The following is a 19,196-nucleotide window of genomic DNA, read 5'->3' as shown; positions in this document are numbered from 1 at the left end:
CTCTGTTATTTGGTACATGTCCTGTAATCAGCATATCTCGTTTACAATAATAATAATTTAGTAATATACTTACAATATTCCAGTTACTTGTGTATATGGGCAGACTTTTAAAATGCATAGTAATGCCTAGCTAGTATTGTAACCAAATCAACTCGTTATAGTAGTTTACAGTCGTCCTCCCCTCGAGAAGTGTGGCCTCGCACGTCCTTTCGTCGATGCACGCTCTTTCCCAGGGTTAATGCACTGAGATCCCACCCCCATTGCTACGTGAACCTGGATACAGATTCACAGGGCAGTGAGATCCCACCGCTGCCACCAATGTAACCGAGTGGATTTGAACCAGGGACCATATAGGATCCACAGGCGACCAGCTGAGCTAAAGGCTCAGAACCGTTAGCAGGTGCTGGTTGACTGCGACTGACTCGTTAGTAGTTTACAGTATAATGAATATCGACATGCATGTAAATACACTCTCAGCGAGTCTCACCACATCGGGGAGGATGGTGTAGCCATCGGGTTGTTCACGGGGCGTTCCCTGAGCGTGGGAGAAGAGGGGCGGGGGCTGCTTCCCATCCAGCATGGACACCTGCTTCTCCCCCTTGCCTCTTCCCGCCCTGGAGTCAAAGCTCAGCTTGCGGACGGGGCTGGTGAGCCATTTCTTCAGGGTGTTGACGGGGTGCCGGGACCCCCCGGGTGTGGAGGGTGAGCAGGGGCTGGTGCTGCCGGAGGCCTGGAGGGGCGTCGGACCATCAGAGGGGCTGATACTGCCCTCACTTCCTGCCATAGTGTAAGACTCTAGAGAGAGAGAGAGAGAGAGAGAGAGAGAGAGAGAGAGAGAGAGAGAGAGAGAGAGAGAGAGAGAAAGACACACACACAGACAGACAGACAGACAGACAGACAGACAGACAGACAGACAGACAGACAGACAGACAGGCAATTACTTAAAAGTGAAGTAATTCATTAGTTTTGAGAGTAAATTGAGAGTTTCAATATGGCCACCAGTGATGTCATCTGGGACATTGAATCCTTGTGTTGTGTTAATTACAGCACCTTGAAATGATAAGGTAGCAGCGAAGGTGTTGCTATTTTTACATCTACATCATGTCATGGAGATTTCAAACAGACGGCTAATTTGATTATTCATTTTTAAAACATCCCATATTGACGTGAAATGTAAAGAATATAAAGTAAAGCCTTTAAAATGTAAAATGGTTGATATTTAGCTCAAAATATGCATTCAACTAGTTGGCTGTGTTTACCTAAATGTAATATTTTCATTAGCTTAACTCCACCCAACCACTCCTTTGCCTTGCTTGACCATAACCTGACCTAACCAGGAAAATGCCTTTGTCACACACTCATCATCCACACACACATCATCATGGACAATTTCTCATCCACATGTAAGGACTTTTGACCTACTATGTACATACATACATACATACATACATACATACATACATACATACATACATACATACATACATACATACATACATACATACATACATACATACATACATACATACATACATACATACATACATACATACATACATACACCGGCACGTTGGAACTTTAAATCGGTAGGGGGTGCGGCCTTTGAGCCGCCGCGGGGGGGTCGCCAGATGATAAAAAAGAAGTGTTTCTAGTTGCACTCGCGCAATAGTTAGATAACCTAGGTGGGGAACAACCAGGAGATCACTGCAACTCACACAAGTTGGAGAACTATCTCTCTCTCTCTCTCTTGCTCTCACACACACACAAAGGGAGCCGCATGTGATTGGTGGAGGCGGGACCCTTACAAAAAACTGCTAATCATTGACACATGCTAGCCTGTAATAATCCCCCCCAGAAAAATCTACTTTGCATTTGATATATTGCAATATGCCATCACACACACTGGCATTTAAAGGGTTAGAATTATAAAATTAATATGTGGTGTTATGATCAGGGCTGAAGTTGAATAAAAGATTGTATTTATCAATTACAAAAAACTGAAAATCCATAAAAATCTGTGTTGTTGCTAATCATACATAGCTAGCCTGTTTTTTTAACAATAATTTGTGATGCCATCACAAACACTGGCATTTAAAGGGTACAAATAAAAAAAATCCTGCACCAGAATGCAGGAAATGAAGTCTTTGTAACAAAAAAAATCCTGGTGGGGGACCCCCAGACCCCCTGCTTAAAAAGTGGCCTGACTGGGGCTATATTTTGCACTATATTTCCTGGCCTGAATGATTTCCCCAGTCCGGCCCTGGTTAAAAGCCTCCAATGCGTATTAGTGTGTGTGCGTTTGAACGTTTGCATGTTTCAACCATACATTTCCATTTATAAAAAAAAATGGAAAAAGATTATGAATATTATTATTATTATTATATATATATTTTTTTTTTACCTCCTATAATAGTGGGGGTCGCAGCTCTCTGACACCGTTTTTTTTGGGTCGCGGCCTGAAAAGTTTGGGAACCCCTGGTCTAGCCTGTACCCCCCAGACATGTTGCTGGCCCCATCAAAACAGTATCCTATCAGCCTCTCCATGGGCAGGTCGAGGCGTAAAAGTCTTTTATACACAAAAACAGCGTCTCGGCTGTTGTGTCTGGGCCGGGCATTGTAAAAACCCCAAAAGAAGTTCTGAGCTTCCAAGTTGTCATCGGCGAACTGTATATTACACGAGAATTGTTCTTTTCCAGTGAGTGACATCAGTGGTTCCGTCAGCGCTCAAGCCAAATAATGGGCTTTTGGATGCTTTGCCTCTAATTTGTCGCTGAATATCATGGGCAAACAGCTGTAAGATTTCGTTTTGGATGTTGTTGGACATCCAGTTGTCTCTCTTTTGGAGCCAATTCTTCAACTCGGGATCAGACTCAGTGCGCACTCTTTCCATCATGAGCTGCCATAACACCCCATCCCTATTTGCATCACCCCTCAGTGGAAGCCCCTGGGGATAGGGGAACAGACTCAGTTAACTCTTCAATACCTGATGCTGAGGCTGAACCTGTCGTCTCTGTCTCTCTCTGACGTTTATCAGATTTAGTGGGACTGTCACTGGGACTGGCGGGACGTTTCGAAAATAAATCTGATATTTTTATTTTCTGCGAGTGAGACATTCTGTGCTAGCAAAGTCTGACTACTAGCTAAAATCGACTGACTGTGCAAGCACTGTATCACAGTAGCTCAGTGGTTTGTGGCCCGTGGGAAGGGCGGGAGACGGGAGGTGAATACAATTAGTTGTTTCACCTGTCATTCAATCAGTCTGTGACAGTCTGTCATCACTCGAAAATCTACTCTGCTGCAATCTTGTCGGTTTTACACGTATGATTGTGTACGTACAGTAGTGTAATGAATGAATGAAAACTTTATTTAACAGATTGGAGAATGGCTACAATACAGTACGGCTCAATACACACAATATTAAAATGGTGAAGTGCTTTGAGCAGGATAAACTTATAATATACAGTGTTACAGTTATACAGTTACAGTATATAATATACAAATATATAAATACTGTCATAAAAGAAAACATTAAAAAAAATAAAAAGAATTTTTTTTTGCAATAACTGAGGGGGGTGTTGCAGCACCACCCGCACCCCCCCTTCCAACGTGCCTGTACATACATACATACATAAGTTTAAGTTGACCTTCTCTCCCCAGCAACCTCCTGCAGGGCCTCACCTTCCATCCTCTTTCTACCTTTTTACCCTACCCTCCAATCTCCCCCAATCCCATTCAATCTGATTTGCTGCAGCTCAAATGTATCCCCTTGCCCCACTTTGCCTTTTATGTATTTTTGTATGTTTGTTTTTTGTTTTTGCTGCCATTTTGGCCAGGTCTTGCTCGAAAAAGAGATCTTTGATCTCAAGTGACTACCTGGTAAAATAAAGGTAAAATAAAAAAAAACATACACTTTCATCCATACACTGCACACACACTGATACTCATACTTATTGGCTGCAGATTAGTTTAGTTTAAATAAATCTTTAGTTATTTCTTAAATTGTGCCTGTGTCTCCCCATTCTTGTTGCGAGCTTGAGCCAGTACGTAACAATACATACATATGTAACGGTTGTGACATCGTCACCTTAAACTTCGATGCCCTGAGGGAGTTTCGAACCCGTGGTCTCCCACACCGCGGGCAACAGCAGAGACCGCTATACCAAGAAGTGAACTCACTGCTTTGTAACATGTCTATGTTACATACATACATACATACATACATACATACATACATACATACATACATACATACATACATACATACATACATACATACATACATACATACATACATACATACATACATACATACATACATACATACATACATACATACATACATACATACATACATACATACATACAGAAAACCAAGACTATGGTCGAGATGATCCACCAGAAATACTAATTGATGGCCAGGAATTAGAAGAGGCAGAAAGCTTTACCTACCGTGGTTCAACGGTAACCAACGAGATCTCCCCTACATGCAGAGATAGATGTATCTTATCTAAAACAACTAAAACCATGGCTAGACTAAATCGTTGAGTCTGGGAAAACCAACTGTTGACTGTAGCTACACAGATCAAAGTCTATGAAGCCTGTGTACTGTACCTGATTGTCTGTCAGTGAATCAGGGACTACATATATACTGTACAGAGCAAGAGAAGCAACCCAACAACTTCCACATTAGAGCTGTGAATTTTCACTGGCCTCACGATTCGATTCGATTATGATTAGGGATATCCCGATCCGATCACGTGATTTTCAGAAGATCGGGATAAAAAAAATAAAAATATCAGGATTTTTTAAAACTTTTCTTTAAACTTTTTTTTTTTATTCAATAAACATGACCATGTTCACGTCTTAAACTCATACTGAGGCCTTAGTTTTGGTTTTAAATTGCATATCATCATTCATTTATTTATTGTCACACAGAGCAGAATAATTTTGCCAAAACAAACGCATTTCCTTTGATTTAATTATACATCAAATGATTTATGTCAAGGATGAGGGACATCCACTAGTTGCAGAACTTGCAGTCACCTGATTTTTACAGACGATGGCGCCATTGCTCTCATGAAGCAGCAGATTGGAGGCAGAGTTTTTAGATAACTCCGGTTGCAATGCCTCGCTTGAATGAAGTTAACTTTTCACCTGGATAACGTCAACATTCAGGGTGAATGTAATGGGAGAAATTGGGATGAAAAAAAAAGAAAGAAAATTCTTTTAATAATTATTATTTTTTGGATCGGATCGGGAAAGATCGGTATCGGTAGATACTCAAAATCACATGATCGGGATCGGATCAGGAGCAAAAAAAAAGTTATCGGGACATCCCTAATTACGATTCAGCTGTCCATGATTCGATTAGATTCTATGATGCATCTCGAAGCATCTCGATGCAGTTCAATAATATATTACATCCTCAATTTTATAATCTATATTACTGCACATGGCTACTTTTTCCTCAATTAATACAAGCAGTCAGATAAATTAACAATTTTATTTAGAAAGTTCTTAAAGGGGACATGCATTGCTATTCCTTGCACTATTTGGGCAACTTTACACAATTCCTATGAGTCTATGGAAGACATCTGTAAGGTAAAAAAAAAATGCATTGTTTTATATTGCTAATGAAGTACTCAAAAGCATAATTGTTCAGCCTCAGGGTTTCAGGCTGTTGTTGGATGGGCTCCGCCCATACGCGCTTAGAGTGACAGTCACCCACACAGCGTGATACATACGAGAGAGGGGGAGAGAGAGAGAGAGAGGGGGAGAGAGAGAGGCGAAATGCATCCCCGACACACACGCAGTCAAGTTTGTGTGTAAATGCTCCGACGAGGGAGAGAGAGAGGAGAGATGCGTCCCCGACACACACGCAGTCAAGTTTGTGTGTAAATGCTCCGACGAGGGAGAGAGATGGCGTACACACATTTACACACACTTCTGCACGGTCCCGCCGGTCCCTCTCTCTCTCTCCCTCTCTATCTCTCTCTCTCCCTCTCTCTCGCTCGCTCGTTCTCTGCCTCTGTCAAAACCTGTTTGAGGAAGTGTCGGGTTACACTATGCGCTACAACCATAGAGGGGGCGTTACTGCAAATCAGTACCTTATTCACGTCAGCAATACCGTCAAATCAGAACAGCTTAGTTGAGTGAGGGAAGATCTCGTGAACTCGAGACTAGACTGATGAGTCACTATGATAATTAACGACACAGACCACATTGATATAATCCCCAGTTGCTAGGATACAATGCTAAACACTGGAAAAGGCCATTTATAATGCATGGGACCTTTCAATCAGAATGTCGAAATAAATGTCTACTAGTGTTGCATGATTACATTTCAACAAATGTATTCACAAAATGGATTACCATCCAAACGTTATTGAAGACTCCTATGACCATAAGTAGGTACTACGTACGTCTAACTGTTCCTAACCAATGTGACCGCAGCAATATGTGCAAATGTTCTACATTATATGTGTAAATGTGCCTTTATTATTATTATTAGATATTTAACATTAGTAGGCTATAATAATCGATTATGTTCTGTCACTGCATCGATGCAGAATCGTCCACGTCCACATCGCAATGCCGAGAAACTTCTACAGCACCCTTATTCCACATGCGATCTTTAGGTATAGATTGGAAAGACAAAGTTACAAATGCAATAATCTTAACCCAAGCAAATAGCCATGACATCTGGTCACTATTAACTCTTAAAAGATTGAGACGGCTTGGACGTGTTGTTAGAATAGATGGTAAATGGACTGCATTTATATAGCGCTTTTATCCAAAGCACTTTACAATTTATGCCTCACATTCCCTCACACATCCACAAACCAGTGGCAGAGGCAACCATGCAAGGTGCCAACCTGCTCATCTGGAGCAGTTAGGTGTCTTGCTCAAGCACACTTTGACACGCTGCCGGGAGGAGCAGGAATCTAACCGGGAACCTTCCAATTACCAGACGACTGCTCTACCTCCTGAGCCACTGTCTAGGAGAGGAGGAGAGGAGGAGAGGAGAGGACACAATTTCTATACAGGGAACTTCCTCAAGGCAAACAAATGAGAGGACGTCCCAATTCTCAGATATAAGGATGTGTGTGAACGGAATCTCAAGTCTGTAGGAACTAATATTGACCATGAACTTAAAGCCAAAAATAGAAGGCAAGCAAAAGAAAGAATTAGCCACAAACTAGTTTCACCTAGCCATACCTCTCTCCGCACTATGTTAGCGCTGTGCCAGCGCTAGAGAGAGGTCTGGCTGAACTTATTATCATTCCACTATTCAAGATTCAAGAGTTTTATTCATCACATACATACCAGGGCATACAGTGAAATGCGGTTGGCCATGCCCGCTTCGATTGTGCAATAAAACAATAGTAATAGTAATAATAATAAAAAGATAACTAGAATAAAATAGACATGTTAATAAATGTACATTCCTATACAATGTGCAGTTTTTCTTCTATGTCCCTATGCTATACTTGCTGTTACTAACCATACTATACAACAATCACAACAAGTTATTTTCTTATAGTCCTGGGATATTTTCAATGTTTTGGCAAATTTTGATTTAAATTGTATAATTACCATTTTAAAATGTTTTACCATGGTATGTTTGATATCCTTTTTTTCCAGCACAGTCTCACCTATATGACTGACAGTTAGTTTTCATACTGTATAATACTGTATATACTGTATACTGCATAATGTACAACACAAAACACAAAAACGGATTGAGAAAATGTGTTCTTTTTACTATAAACAAATGCAAACATAGTCAATGAAGCATATAAACCAGTGGAAATGCACCCTCAGGTAGCATATATACATTAAAAAAAGAGAACAGAACATAATTCAATTTACAAAGCATTATTTTCTCCATACACAGGTAATAAACACAGACTACATTTTTATTCTCAACTGGAAATTATCACCATCATCCTTTTTTTTTATTTTTTTACAAAAAGTAAGTACAAAAGTAAGTTTTTTTTACAAAAAAAACATAAATAAATGTACAAATAAAAAGTACAAAATAAGTGAAGAGGAATATTCAATATACATATATACATTACACATAATATATGACTAGAGTGCAGTCATATAGAGTGCAGGATGCCTGAGGCGGATCCTAAAAAAAAATTAAAAAATATTCACTACACACAGGTGTACGTGTGTGTGTGTGAGTGTGAGAGACACTGCTTGGAAATGCAAAAAAAAGAAAAGAAAAGTACACTACACACAGGTGTACGTGTGTGTGAGTGTGAGAGACACTGCTGTACAGTATGCTGTACAGTATGCTTACATGTGCCACTCTTCGAAACAGTTTCTGTCTAGAATGACACAGAGGGCTACATCGCAGCACTTGCATTTCCATGCAGTGAGGCTCCTTTTCCCCCCGTTGGTGCACTGTTGGCAGGTCCTACGGCCAGCGGTGGCTTTCTGACTCTTGTCCGCTGTGGGAGGGGCGATGGGAACAGGGACATGGTTTGCCCTCCTGTCAACAGGAACTCCTGTGCTGTCCACTCCACACAGCTCGCCCAGCATCACCGACATGAACTCCTTGTGCGAGAGATGCGCTTCCTGCTTCGCCTCACAAATCTTGCAGTGCAGAATGTAGGCGTTGGTGGTCGCAATGTCCACAAAGTGGAAGAAGATGGTGCGATACCACCGGGCAGTTCTCCGGTGGGTTGAGTAATACTGGATCAGCTGGTCGGATAAGTCGACTCCACCCATGTGTTTGTTGTACTCTATGACGTGGGTGGGGCACGGATATGACTTGACCGTCCAGCTCCCATCGGCCAACTTGACCTTCCTCAGGACCGTCTGACCAGGAGGTGTGATCGCTGGGTGGATGGTGGAGCACACGGACACCTAGATAGAATAGAATAGATAGAATAGAAATGAATCATCCAGAGGGAAATTTGACACTACAAATCGCTCACAATAGACATTTAGACCGAACAAAGTCACAAATAAGAATAACAAAACAAATTGATACAAATATACGAGTACATACCTCCTTTGTGTCCTTCCACTTTACGAAGACCAGGGACTCGTCTCTGATCCACCGAATGTCGCCTCTCTCCACCTTCTTTGTGAGGGCATTAGCTCTCCTCTTGGGACACCCTTTCCTGTTCTCCCTGTAGGTGCCACAGGCTCCCAGCTTCATGGCCAGCAAGTCCAGGAACAACTTGGGACTGGTGTAGAAATTATCCACATAAATGTGGTATCCAGTCCCAAGCCATGCTGGATCAATGAGGTCCATGACAGCATCGTAGGTGATCCCGTGTTCACTTGTCGGAATGTGTGCCTTCCCAATGTAAATATTGAAATTGATGGTGTAGCCGTTATCTGAGTCGGCGAGAACAAACAGTTTGACCCCCCATTTGGTCGGCTTGTCCTTCATGTATTGAGTCATGCCGGTCTTCGCCTTCGTGGCCACCATCCTCTCGTCGACTGCCAGGTTCTTTTTAGGGTGGTAGTGCGCCTTGCAGTGTCCTTTTCCTTCCTTTAAAGTGTCCTTTTCTTGTGTGTGTAAAGTGACCTGTGGTGCGTTTGTGTGTGTGCGAGTGCAGAATGTTGTGTTGTGTGTGTGTATGTGTGTGTTCATGTGTGCTTGTGTGTGGAGAGATCAGTGTTCATTGTTCTGATGGCCTGAGGGAAGAAGCTGAGCCTTAAGTCTCTTGTTTTGCGTGTATACAGGCTCTGGATTTGCACCCGTAGTCCACTATAGGGGAAGAAAAGCGCTTTGGCTTGTTTGTATTTCTTTAAACCAATCACAATCATCCTGCAAAATAGTGTCGCAGAGAGATGAAGGGGAGGAGAATTCTGACTGAAATAGTCGCCAGGGGCTCAGGAGGTAGAGCAGTCGTCTGGTAATCCGGAGGTTCCCGGTTCGAGTCCCACACCTCCCGGGCAGCATATGGAAGTGTCCTTGAGCAAGACACTTAACCCCTAATTGCTCCCGATGTGCAGGTTGGCACCTTGCATGGTTGCCTAAATGGGTAAAATGTGAGGAACAAATTGTAAAGCGCTTTGGATAAAAGAGCTATATAAATGCGGCCATTTACCAATGGCAACGCTTATAGCCACAGTCTACATCCTGTGTGTCAGACCAGCATTTCCTGGACAGGAAGTGTTCCAAGAAAAACTAACTCATGAATGAATCTTCTAATGTGTGTTATGATTCATAGACTCACTCATAGACTCAACCACTCATTTCCCTTGCTTGACCATACGCTGACCTAACCAGGAAAATGTTTCAGTCCCAACATGTCAAAATAGGACCTGTATTAATCATAACAGCAGGCTATTAGGCAAAAACTAATTTAACAAAAAACATTTCCTTTAAAGGTCCATCATTCTCGTCATTGTTTCAAATCAACATTTTAGAGCTGGTCTATATATTATGGTAAATGGTGCATTTATATGGCAGCTTTTATCCAAAGCGCTTTGCAATTTGTTCCTCACATTCACCCATTCACTCACACATGCACACACCGACAGCAGAGGTGACCATGCAAGGTGCCAACCTGCTCATTAGGAGCAGTTAGGGGTTAAGTGTCTTGCTCAAGGACATTTTTACACGCTGCGGGAATCGAACCGGGAACTTTCTGATTACCAGACTACCGCTCTACCTCCTGAGCCACTGTCACCCCCTCCATTATCACATACCATAATCATATCATCAATATAATGTGGATGGTGGATGAAAAAACAACAACACCAGTCAGAGGTCAGAGTGAGAGTGGAGACGTCAAGCAAGGAAGCCATAAAAGAAGGAAGGGTCATCACGTCACTGTGTAGCGCCGACTGAAACTTTATGACCTGTTTATGACCTGTTAATGTAATTTAAACCGGTTATTACCTCAGATGTCTCGGATATTTCCTCAGATAGCTTGTATATTTTGTTTTCTAATACAGGCTTCAATAGAACTGGCACCAAAGTCTGGCACCAAGCAGAGCATTAAAATGCTGGCATTCTGACATGACGACCCTTCCTTCTTTTATACAGTTTCCTTGACGTCAAATACTTCCCGATTCATCACCAGGTTCATCGTGTCTTGTTGTGCTGCAATTCCTCTTCCAGCTCCAGGATGATCTAATGCGCCACAGAGGGATCCAGCTTTTGAGTCCGATCCCGGGGCACGTGGTCCAATAACCTCAGACACACTGTTTGGATTAAGTACCCTAATATTAACATTTCATATTCCATTCTGCTGATCCCAGCCGGAGCCTGGATCTCTCGGGGGGCACGTCCCAGATGCCCCTGTCAGCACATCCATGTAAACTGTAATCATTGTAACAAGCTCTCTGGTTGCCAGAGGAAATCGGAGACACAGATATCTGGCCAGAAAACCGGCTGATTCAGCCATTCAAGTAGAAACCACACAGTGATAGTTAATCCCATAATAACACGGCCACCTCTTCCCCCCCTGATCATCTGGCTTCTCCTCTCACTTCATCCACGAGGAAGTATGGAAAATCACAGAGCAGCGTAATTCGAGTTAGACGCAAACTCCAACGACATCGGTTTCAGCGATTCGAGTGGAAGGCGTACGTGTTCCTCGAGTCGCTGGAGAACGCAGTCACGCGTTTTTAGAACTCTCTCCGGAGGCCACTTTTAATTAAAGTGATTTGCTGTGCTTCGCTGTCGTGCCGAGATCAACACAAAACTCATTTCTATAATGGGATGATGGATGGGCACGGTGAGCAGATTATGGGGGAGGAAAGGGGCGTTGGGGGGGGGGGGTGATGAGGGGATCGACAGCTGGGGACAGAGTGTTTTGGGAAAACAGAACAATTGGACTGTAAAATGACTTTGTCCCAAATATGTTTGCACAAGATCCAACCTTGTTTTATGGGACGGTATGGTGTGGTGCTTGAAACAGAGCAGGTCTGGAGAAAGTCTATTGAAGTTGAAAAAAAGCCGAAGGTTAACACTTTCACTACCGCACTACAGATGGTTAACCCCTTTCACTACCACACTACAGAAGGTTAACCCTTTCACTACCACACTACAGAAGGTTAACATTTCACTACCACACTACAGAAGGTTAACCCTTTCACTACCACACTACAGAAGGTTAACATTTCACTACCACACTACAGAAGGTTAACCCTTTCACTACCACACTACAGAAGGTTAACCTTTCACTACAACACTACAAAGGGTTAACACGTTCACTACCACACTACAGAAGGTTAACCCTTTCACTACCACACAACAAAGTGTTAACACTTTCACTACCACACTACCGAAGGTTAACCTTTCACTACCACATTACAAAGGGTTAACGCTTTCACTACCACACTACAGAAGGTTAACCTTTTACTACCACACTACAAAGGGTTCACGTTTTCACTACCACACTACAAAAGGTTAACCTTTCACTACCACACTACAAAGGGTTAACGTTTTCACTACCACACTACAAAAGGTTAACCTTTCACTACCACACTACAAAGGGTTACCACTTTCACTACCACACTACAAAAGGTTAACCTTTCACTACCACGCTACAGACGGTTAACCTTTCACTACCACACTACAGAAGGTTAACACTTTCACTACCACACTACAGAAGGTTAACCTTTCACTACCACACTACAAAGGGTTACCGTTTTCACTACCACACTACAGACGGTTCAACTTCTGTAGTGTGGTAGTGAAAACGGTAACCCTTTGTAATGTGGTAGTGAAAGGGTTCACCTTCTATAGTGTGGTAGTGAAAAGGTTAAAGGCACATTCCCAAACGTGTTTCAATTCAGCTTATAACCTCCCTCTGTCCTCTCTTTATATCACTTTCAACCATCTAATGAAAAGGTATAGATGACATTTTGGCTGCAGTTGAGTGTGATGTAGTGAGTGATGTAGTGAGTGATGTAGTGAGTGATGTGAGATAGATGTAGTGAGTGAGCATGTAGTGAGTGATGTAGTGAGTGATGTAGTGAGTGATTGTAGTGAGTGATTGTGAGAGTGAGTGAGTGATGTAGTGAGTGATGTATTGAGTGATGATGTCTGTGAGTGATGTAGTGAGTGATGTAGTGAGTGAGTGATGTAGTGGAGTGATGTAGTGAGTGATGTAGATGTAGTGAGTGATGTAGTGAGTGAGCATGTAGTGAGTGATGTAGTGAGTGATGTAGTGAGTGATGTAGTGAGTGATGTAATGAGTGATGTAATGAGTGATGTAGTGAGTGATGTAGTGAGTGATGTAGTGAGTGATGTAGTGAGTGAGTAGTGAGTGTAATGAGTGATGTAATGAGTGATGTAGTGAGTGATGTAGTGAGTGATGTAGTGAGTGATGTAGTGAGTGATGTATGAGTGATGTAGTGAGTGATGTAGTGAGTGATGTAATGAGTGATGTATGAGTGATGTAGTGAGTGATGTAGTGAAGTGATGTAATGAGTGATGTATGAGTGATGTAGTGAGTGAGCATGTAGTTGAGTGATGTAGTGAGTGATGTAGTGAGTGATGTAGTGAGTGATGTAGTGAGTGATGTAGTGAGTAGATGTAGTGAGTGATGTAGTGAGTGATGTAGTGAGTGATGTAATGAGTGATGTAATGAGTGATGTAGTGAGTGATGTAGTGAGTGATGTAGTGAGTGATGTAGTGAGTGATGTAGTGAGTGATGTAATGAGTGATGTAATGAGTGATGTAGTGAGTGAGCATGTAGTGAGTGATGTAGTGGGTGATGTAGTGAGTGAGCATGTAGTGAGTGATGTAGTGAGTGATGTAGTGAGTGATGTAGTGAGTGATGTAGTGAGTGATGTAGTGAGTGATGTAGTGAGTGATGTAATGAGTGATGTAGTGAGTGAGCATGTAGTGAGTGATGTAGTGAGTGATGTAGTGAGTGATGTAGTGAGTGAGCATGTAGTGAGTGATGTAGTGAGTGATGTAGTGAGTGATGTAGTGAGTGATGTAGTGAGTGATGTAGTGAGTGATGTAGTGAGTGATGTAGTGAGCATGTAGTGAGTGATGTAGATGTAGTGATGTAGTGAGTGATGTAGTGAGTGAGCATGTAGTGAGTGATGTAGTGAGTGATGTAGATGTAGTGAGTGATGTAGTGAGTGATGTAGTGAGTGATGTAGTGAGTGATGTAGTGAGTGAGCATGTAGTGAGTGATGTAGTGAGTGAGCATGTAGTGAGTGATGTAGTGAGTGAGCATGTAGTGAGTGATGTAGTGAGTGATGTAGTGAGTGATGTAGTGAGTGATGTAGTGAGTGATGTAGTGAGTGATGTAGTGAGTGAGCATGTAGTGAGTGATGTAGTGAGTGAGCATGTAGTGAGTGATGTAGTGAGTGAGCATGTAGTGAGTGATGTAGTGAGTGATGTAGTGAGTGATGTAGTGAGTGATGTAGTGAGTGATGTAGTGAGTGATGTAGTGAGTGATGTAGTGAGTGCATCAATCAATCAATCAAATTTTTTATATAGCACATTTAGACATGACGCTTGTCAACCAAAGTGCTTCACATAGCTAAGAACAAAGAAAAGTATAGAAAAAACAGAAAAACAACCAACGGATAGACAAAGGAAAACAACAACACGTCAACAAGCACGGCAAGAGTCAAAGTGAGTCAGGGAAGGCCAGGCAATATAGGTGGGTTTTGAGTTTCGATTTAAAAGACTCGATGGAGGGGGCAGATATAATGGACATGGGGATGCTGTTCCAGAGGTCAGGGGCTGCGACCGCAAATGCACGTCCGTCCCCCCTAGACTTGAAATTAAACCTATGGGTGGTTAAGAGACCCTTGTCAGACGATCTGAGGGCCCTGACGTTGGTATAGGACAGTGTTTCTCAAAGTGGGGGGCGCGCCCCCCAGGGGGGGCGCAGAGGCATGACAGGGGGGGCCTTGAGATTTATTTAAAAAAAAAAAGTAAAACGTTTTTTTTTTTTTTTTTTTTTTTATTACAGAAATGATCACTAAAGTGCTATCTGTTGCAGCTGCACAGTTCTCCACGAAAATACCATTCTCAAAATCTGAAAATCATTATTTAATAAAACACAGAAAAGGATCACCAAGTTACTCTGGATAAAAAAAACTTTACAGACAACATTGAGACAAAGCTTCCTGACACATCTCCATCCAAACTCTGGAAGAACTCTTTGACATCTCATCTGATACCACCTAGAGAGCTAGTTTCAGAGTGTGGTGCTGAGTACCAAGTATCTCATCTCATGGCCCACCAAGTATCTCATGATGCAGCAGTTAAGGTGTTGATACCATTCAGCACCACATACAGTATCTGTGTGAAGCTGGCTTTCATCCATGACAGCTCTGAAAACAAAATATAGGGCCAATTTGAAAGGTCACGATATAAATTTCAATAAATTTAAACATGGCCCATTTCATGACTATTTTGTTGGGGCGAGGGGGGGGGGGGGGGGGGGGCCCAAAGTATTTTGAGAAGCACAGACAGAAAAAGTTTGAGAAGCACTGGTATAGGGGGTTAGGAGGTCTGCTAGGTAAGCAGGGGCCTTACCATTAAGGATGCATGTAGTGAGTGATGTAGTGTGTGTGCATGTAGTGAGTGATGTAGTGAGTGTGCATGTAGTACGCATGTGTACTGCAGTCTCAAGTGTATCGTTGCTAATATACAATGGTTTGGTCAACAATTCTAATCATAACAAAGGCTTATTCTTTGCTGGTATAGGATGGAAAATGTAGCAGTGACTAATGTGTCATCAGGTTTACGGGTTCATTTAGGCTATATTGCTGTGACCGATGCAATGTATCAACAGACTGTGAACTGAGTGATCCTCAGCAAACCACGCATGCCATCATGCAAGGTCTGAACTAACATGTCGCTGACGGGGGAATGAGGCAAACATGCACATTGCACACTGTAGGGTTCCCACTTGTCCTGGAAAACCTGGCAATTCAGAGACTAGATGTCCATTGATGGAAAGCCTGGAAAATTACCAAATATCCTGTAAAGAAATCTATGTCGTCTTGGAAATGTTTTATTGTATTTTAGCCCCTCACTCAGATCGCCTATGTAAACCTAGGTGTGTATTTTGTTTGAAACTCAAACTGTCGGTTGGATTATAGCAGCTCCGCCCAATTTGGGAGCCCAGGGGCTAAATTTGGCCCACGCTCCTTAGTTTTGGCAGGATTTATTTAGCTGTAAAACCCTAACCGTAATGACTACAAAACGTACATTTTGTGACGGGTGTAGCAGTCACCTGTAATGAACGTGAGACACTTCACCATGAATCCTTTATCATTAAAAAAGGAGGAATAAAACTGGGGTTAAAGGTGGCGATACTAGGCCTACTGGTAAATGATCGTTAGGTTATGACTATAACCAAGTTCTGTTAGTATAGCGACGCTCGGCATCGCTCTCTGCACTATCTCGCATACGTGCACGCGCACTGAATAAAGACCACAATGTACCTTTAATCCCAATATTCGTCTGACCACACCCCTATCAGCTTACCCATATAAGCAGGGGTGGGGCCACCCACTCTCCTCCTTCCCAAGCTTTTGCCACAAGGCGAGGTCAAAGGCTGCAGCGGCGTCGGATGCCGAGCGTCGCTATACTAACAGAACTTGGTTATAGTCATAACCTAACGTTCTGTATCGTATCGCTCTCGCTCGGCATCGCTCTCTGCACAAGGGAGGCCGAGCGAGAGCCAACGGCCGACAAATACACCCCGCTGACAGCCCCCCACAAACCATCAGAACAGGGAGGGCCGAGCCCCCCCGACCCACCCTAATGGCGGGCACCCCCCCTATTAGGGGCTTCACGGGAGGGCGACGGACCCGACCGTGCGAAGAGGCACTCAAGCAACTCAACGCACAGGGTGAGCAGACCGTGGCTTGACCCCACGACTACACACACGCACAACCCGCATGCCACCCGGGAACGAACGGAGGAACAACCTCGTTACTGCCCCCAGAATCACGGGGTCAAGGGCAAACCCAACCCCGTGGCAAGGCCGTAGCAGCGGAGCACGAAGGAAGACCCAGACCCACCAAAAGGACTGGACTCCCTAGAATGGGGGCCCGGAGAAGTCCATGATGCCAGCATCAAGACCCCACCAGGTGGGCACGTAGTGCCCCGCCCCCCACATCGCCAGCGTATTCGGACAAAGGCCCCTCAGTTACTGCACCTGGTATTCCCAGGCGGAATCCCATCCAAGTACTAACCAGGCCAGAACCTGCTTAGCTTCCGAGATCGGACGAGATCGGGCGTGTTCAGGTTGGTATGGCCGTAAGCCGAGCGGGCCCTGTCCCCCCAATAGTACACCGCCTGGCACACTGACCCTGCAGAACAGGCAGTCAGCATGGCCGTAAGCACACAAAAAAGGTTAACCAACGGAAGCAGGCAGCGCACCGGGGAAAAACCAGGCAACAGGCTGTTAACCCTAGCCTGGAGACTGCGGACGAGACAGGCGCCAGAGGGGACAGCTGAACACAGCCGCCCCGGCGGAAGGAGCGTAAGCTGGCGGTGTTGCATGACCAAGCCTCCATTTAAAAACCCCCACCCAGAGGGGTCGAGGCAGAGAAGGCTGACACGATTGGCAGACGTCATGAACGTGCAGGGGCACCCTCAAACGGTGAACCCGGGAGTTGACACTGCTCCAACACACCAGGGAATCAACCACCTCGGTGTTACCCAATGCGGTGGTTGTTCCTATAACCCCTCAAGAAAAAACTCCAAAACACACCTGCGGGTATACACCGGCTATACCGCAGTACAAGTGCTTCAGTTTCCAAAAAGGGTTAACCCAGGCCTACGGGTCGCAAACATCACTTCGGACCGGGCCTGGCGGTACGGGAAGCACAGGGTCACCAGAGGAGGTCAAAAAACCACCCCCACAGGCCCCTCTTCGCCATGCGTGAGAGAGGAGCGAAAAATAATGGAGAACCAGCCCCTAAGCACACCGTACCTGGTATTCCCCGGCGGTCTCCCAACCAAGTACTAACCAGGACCAACCTGTGTAGCGGCCGAGATCCGACGAGATCGAGCGCGTACAGAATGGCATGGCTGTAAGCCATGACGACAGTGCTGAGTAAAAACATACCCAACCAGGGTCTCCATAGCGCTTAACCCTGTGACACCCAGACCGACCTGGCATTTTTCCCCCTGAAAAAAGCCCAAGTCCCTCAGGGTACCAGAACAGCAGATCTGCATCCCCGGCGGACAACGGGTTCAACTGATCTGGACCAGCGTGACCAGAACCAGTCCCGTGCCCTAACCACGCCGACATGCCTACTCCAGGAGAAGGGCAGATATGCGTGTTGATCTTAACATGAAAAGAAGGCGCCACCCAGACGTTCGGACGAACCGCGCCTGGTGGCCCACCCCAAGGGCGTGAGACCCCACCACATATGTTCAGATCCATCCCGTCATCATCCCCCAGACATGAACGAGAATCCGTCGACAACCCACCCAGGTCATGGGATGTGGTCGTCGGAAGAGGAAAAACCCCCATCTCAGTTGCTTTATAAAAACGCTGTTTCAACCACAAGCAACCAAGGCGTGCCAGTCAATCGCCTGTTTACAGCGAGCTAGCACTATACGTGCGTCGGGACACACCCCCATCAATGAACAGGCTATTTAGACCTGTCATTGAATCCCCAAGGCGCCCAGGGGAACGACAAGAGGGGTGTGACACTCCCTAACTCCAACACTTCTGGAATAGAAAGAAGGAAGCATCAACAGTATGTATCCCAGTCTACACAGCCGGGGTAAAAAATGTTCACATTTTTACATCCCACCACCCTCCCATAGGAAAGAGACGGGGATCCCCAGAGAGACTTCCCACGCGAGCTGTACAGATTGAAAAGAATATATTGCACCTTGAGCCATGTAAAAAACTGGTTTTAGGGCCTCCGGGGAAGAGGCACTGAACCCATACACACTCAATAAACGAATTGAATCGAATATACATACAATAGAAAAGGACCCTTCTAGAGGGTCCACTCACTTTGACAATCTGAGGAGGAAGGCTCTGTACTCTGATGGAGGCTTCCTCACATGGAAGAAGGAGTCCGAACTCACAGAAGGCCTGAATAGGCGCTTGGTGAGGAGGAGCCCTGACCACCCCCCCTGAAAACAGATCCATCACATGGACCTGAACAGCACACGGAAGTCCTACCAACAGAGACGCGCACGGTGACGTACTCTATGGCGGGGGAATTCCTGCGGTGCACACGCCCAATATACCAGGCCGTGG

At 44.4% G+C, this 19,196-nt stretch overlaps 1 protein-coding gene across 1 annotated transcript in view; it reads right to left on the bottom strand.

The window, feature by feature from the left end:
* The window catches only part of arhgef25b (Rho guanine nucleotide exchange factor (GEF) 25b), a 51,536-nt gene extending 50,745 nt beyond the window's left edge, over window positions 1-791 (bottom strand). The window contains exon 1 of the mRNA XM_084317193.1: window positions 488-791. Within this exon, the coding sequence (XP_084173319.1) occupies window positions 488-784 (297 nt within the window). The 5' untranslated portion in view covers window positions 785-791. The remainder of the gene's footprint in view (window positions 1-487) is intronic.
* Window positions 792-19,196: the final 18,405 nt, after the last annotated feature.

The sequence above is a fragment of the Notolepis coatsorum genome (assembly GCF_963971535.1).
Source record: "Notolepis coatsorum genome assembly, chromosome: 6".
Classification (NCBI taxonomy): Eukaryota; Metazoa; Chordata; class Actinopteri; order Aulopiformes; family Paralepididae; genus Notolepis; species Notolepis coatsorum.
The sequence above is the reverse complement of the archived record's forward strand: the minus strand, read 5'-3'. Positions and strand labels throughout refer to the sequence as shown.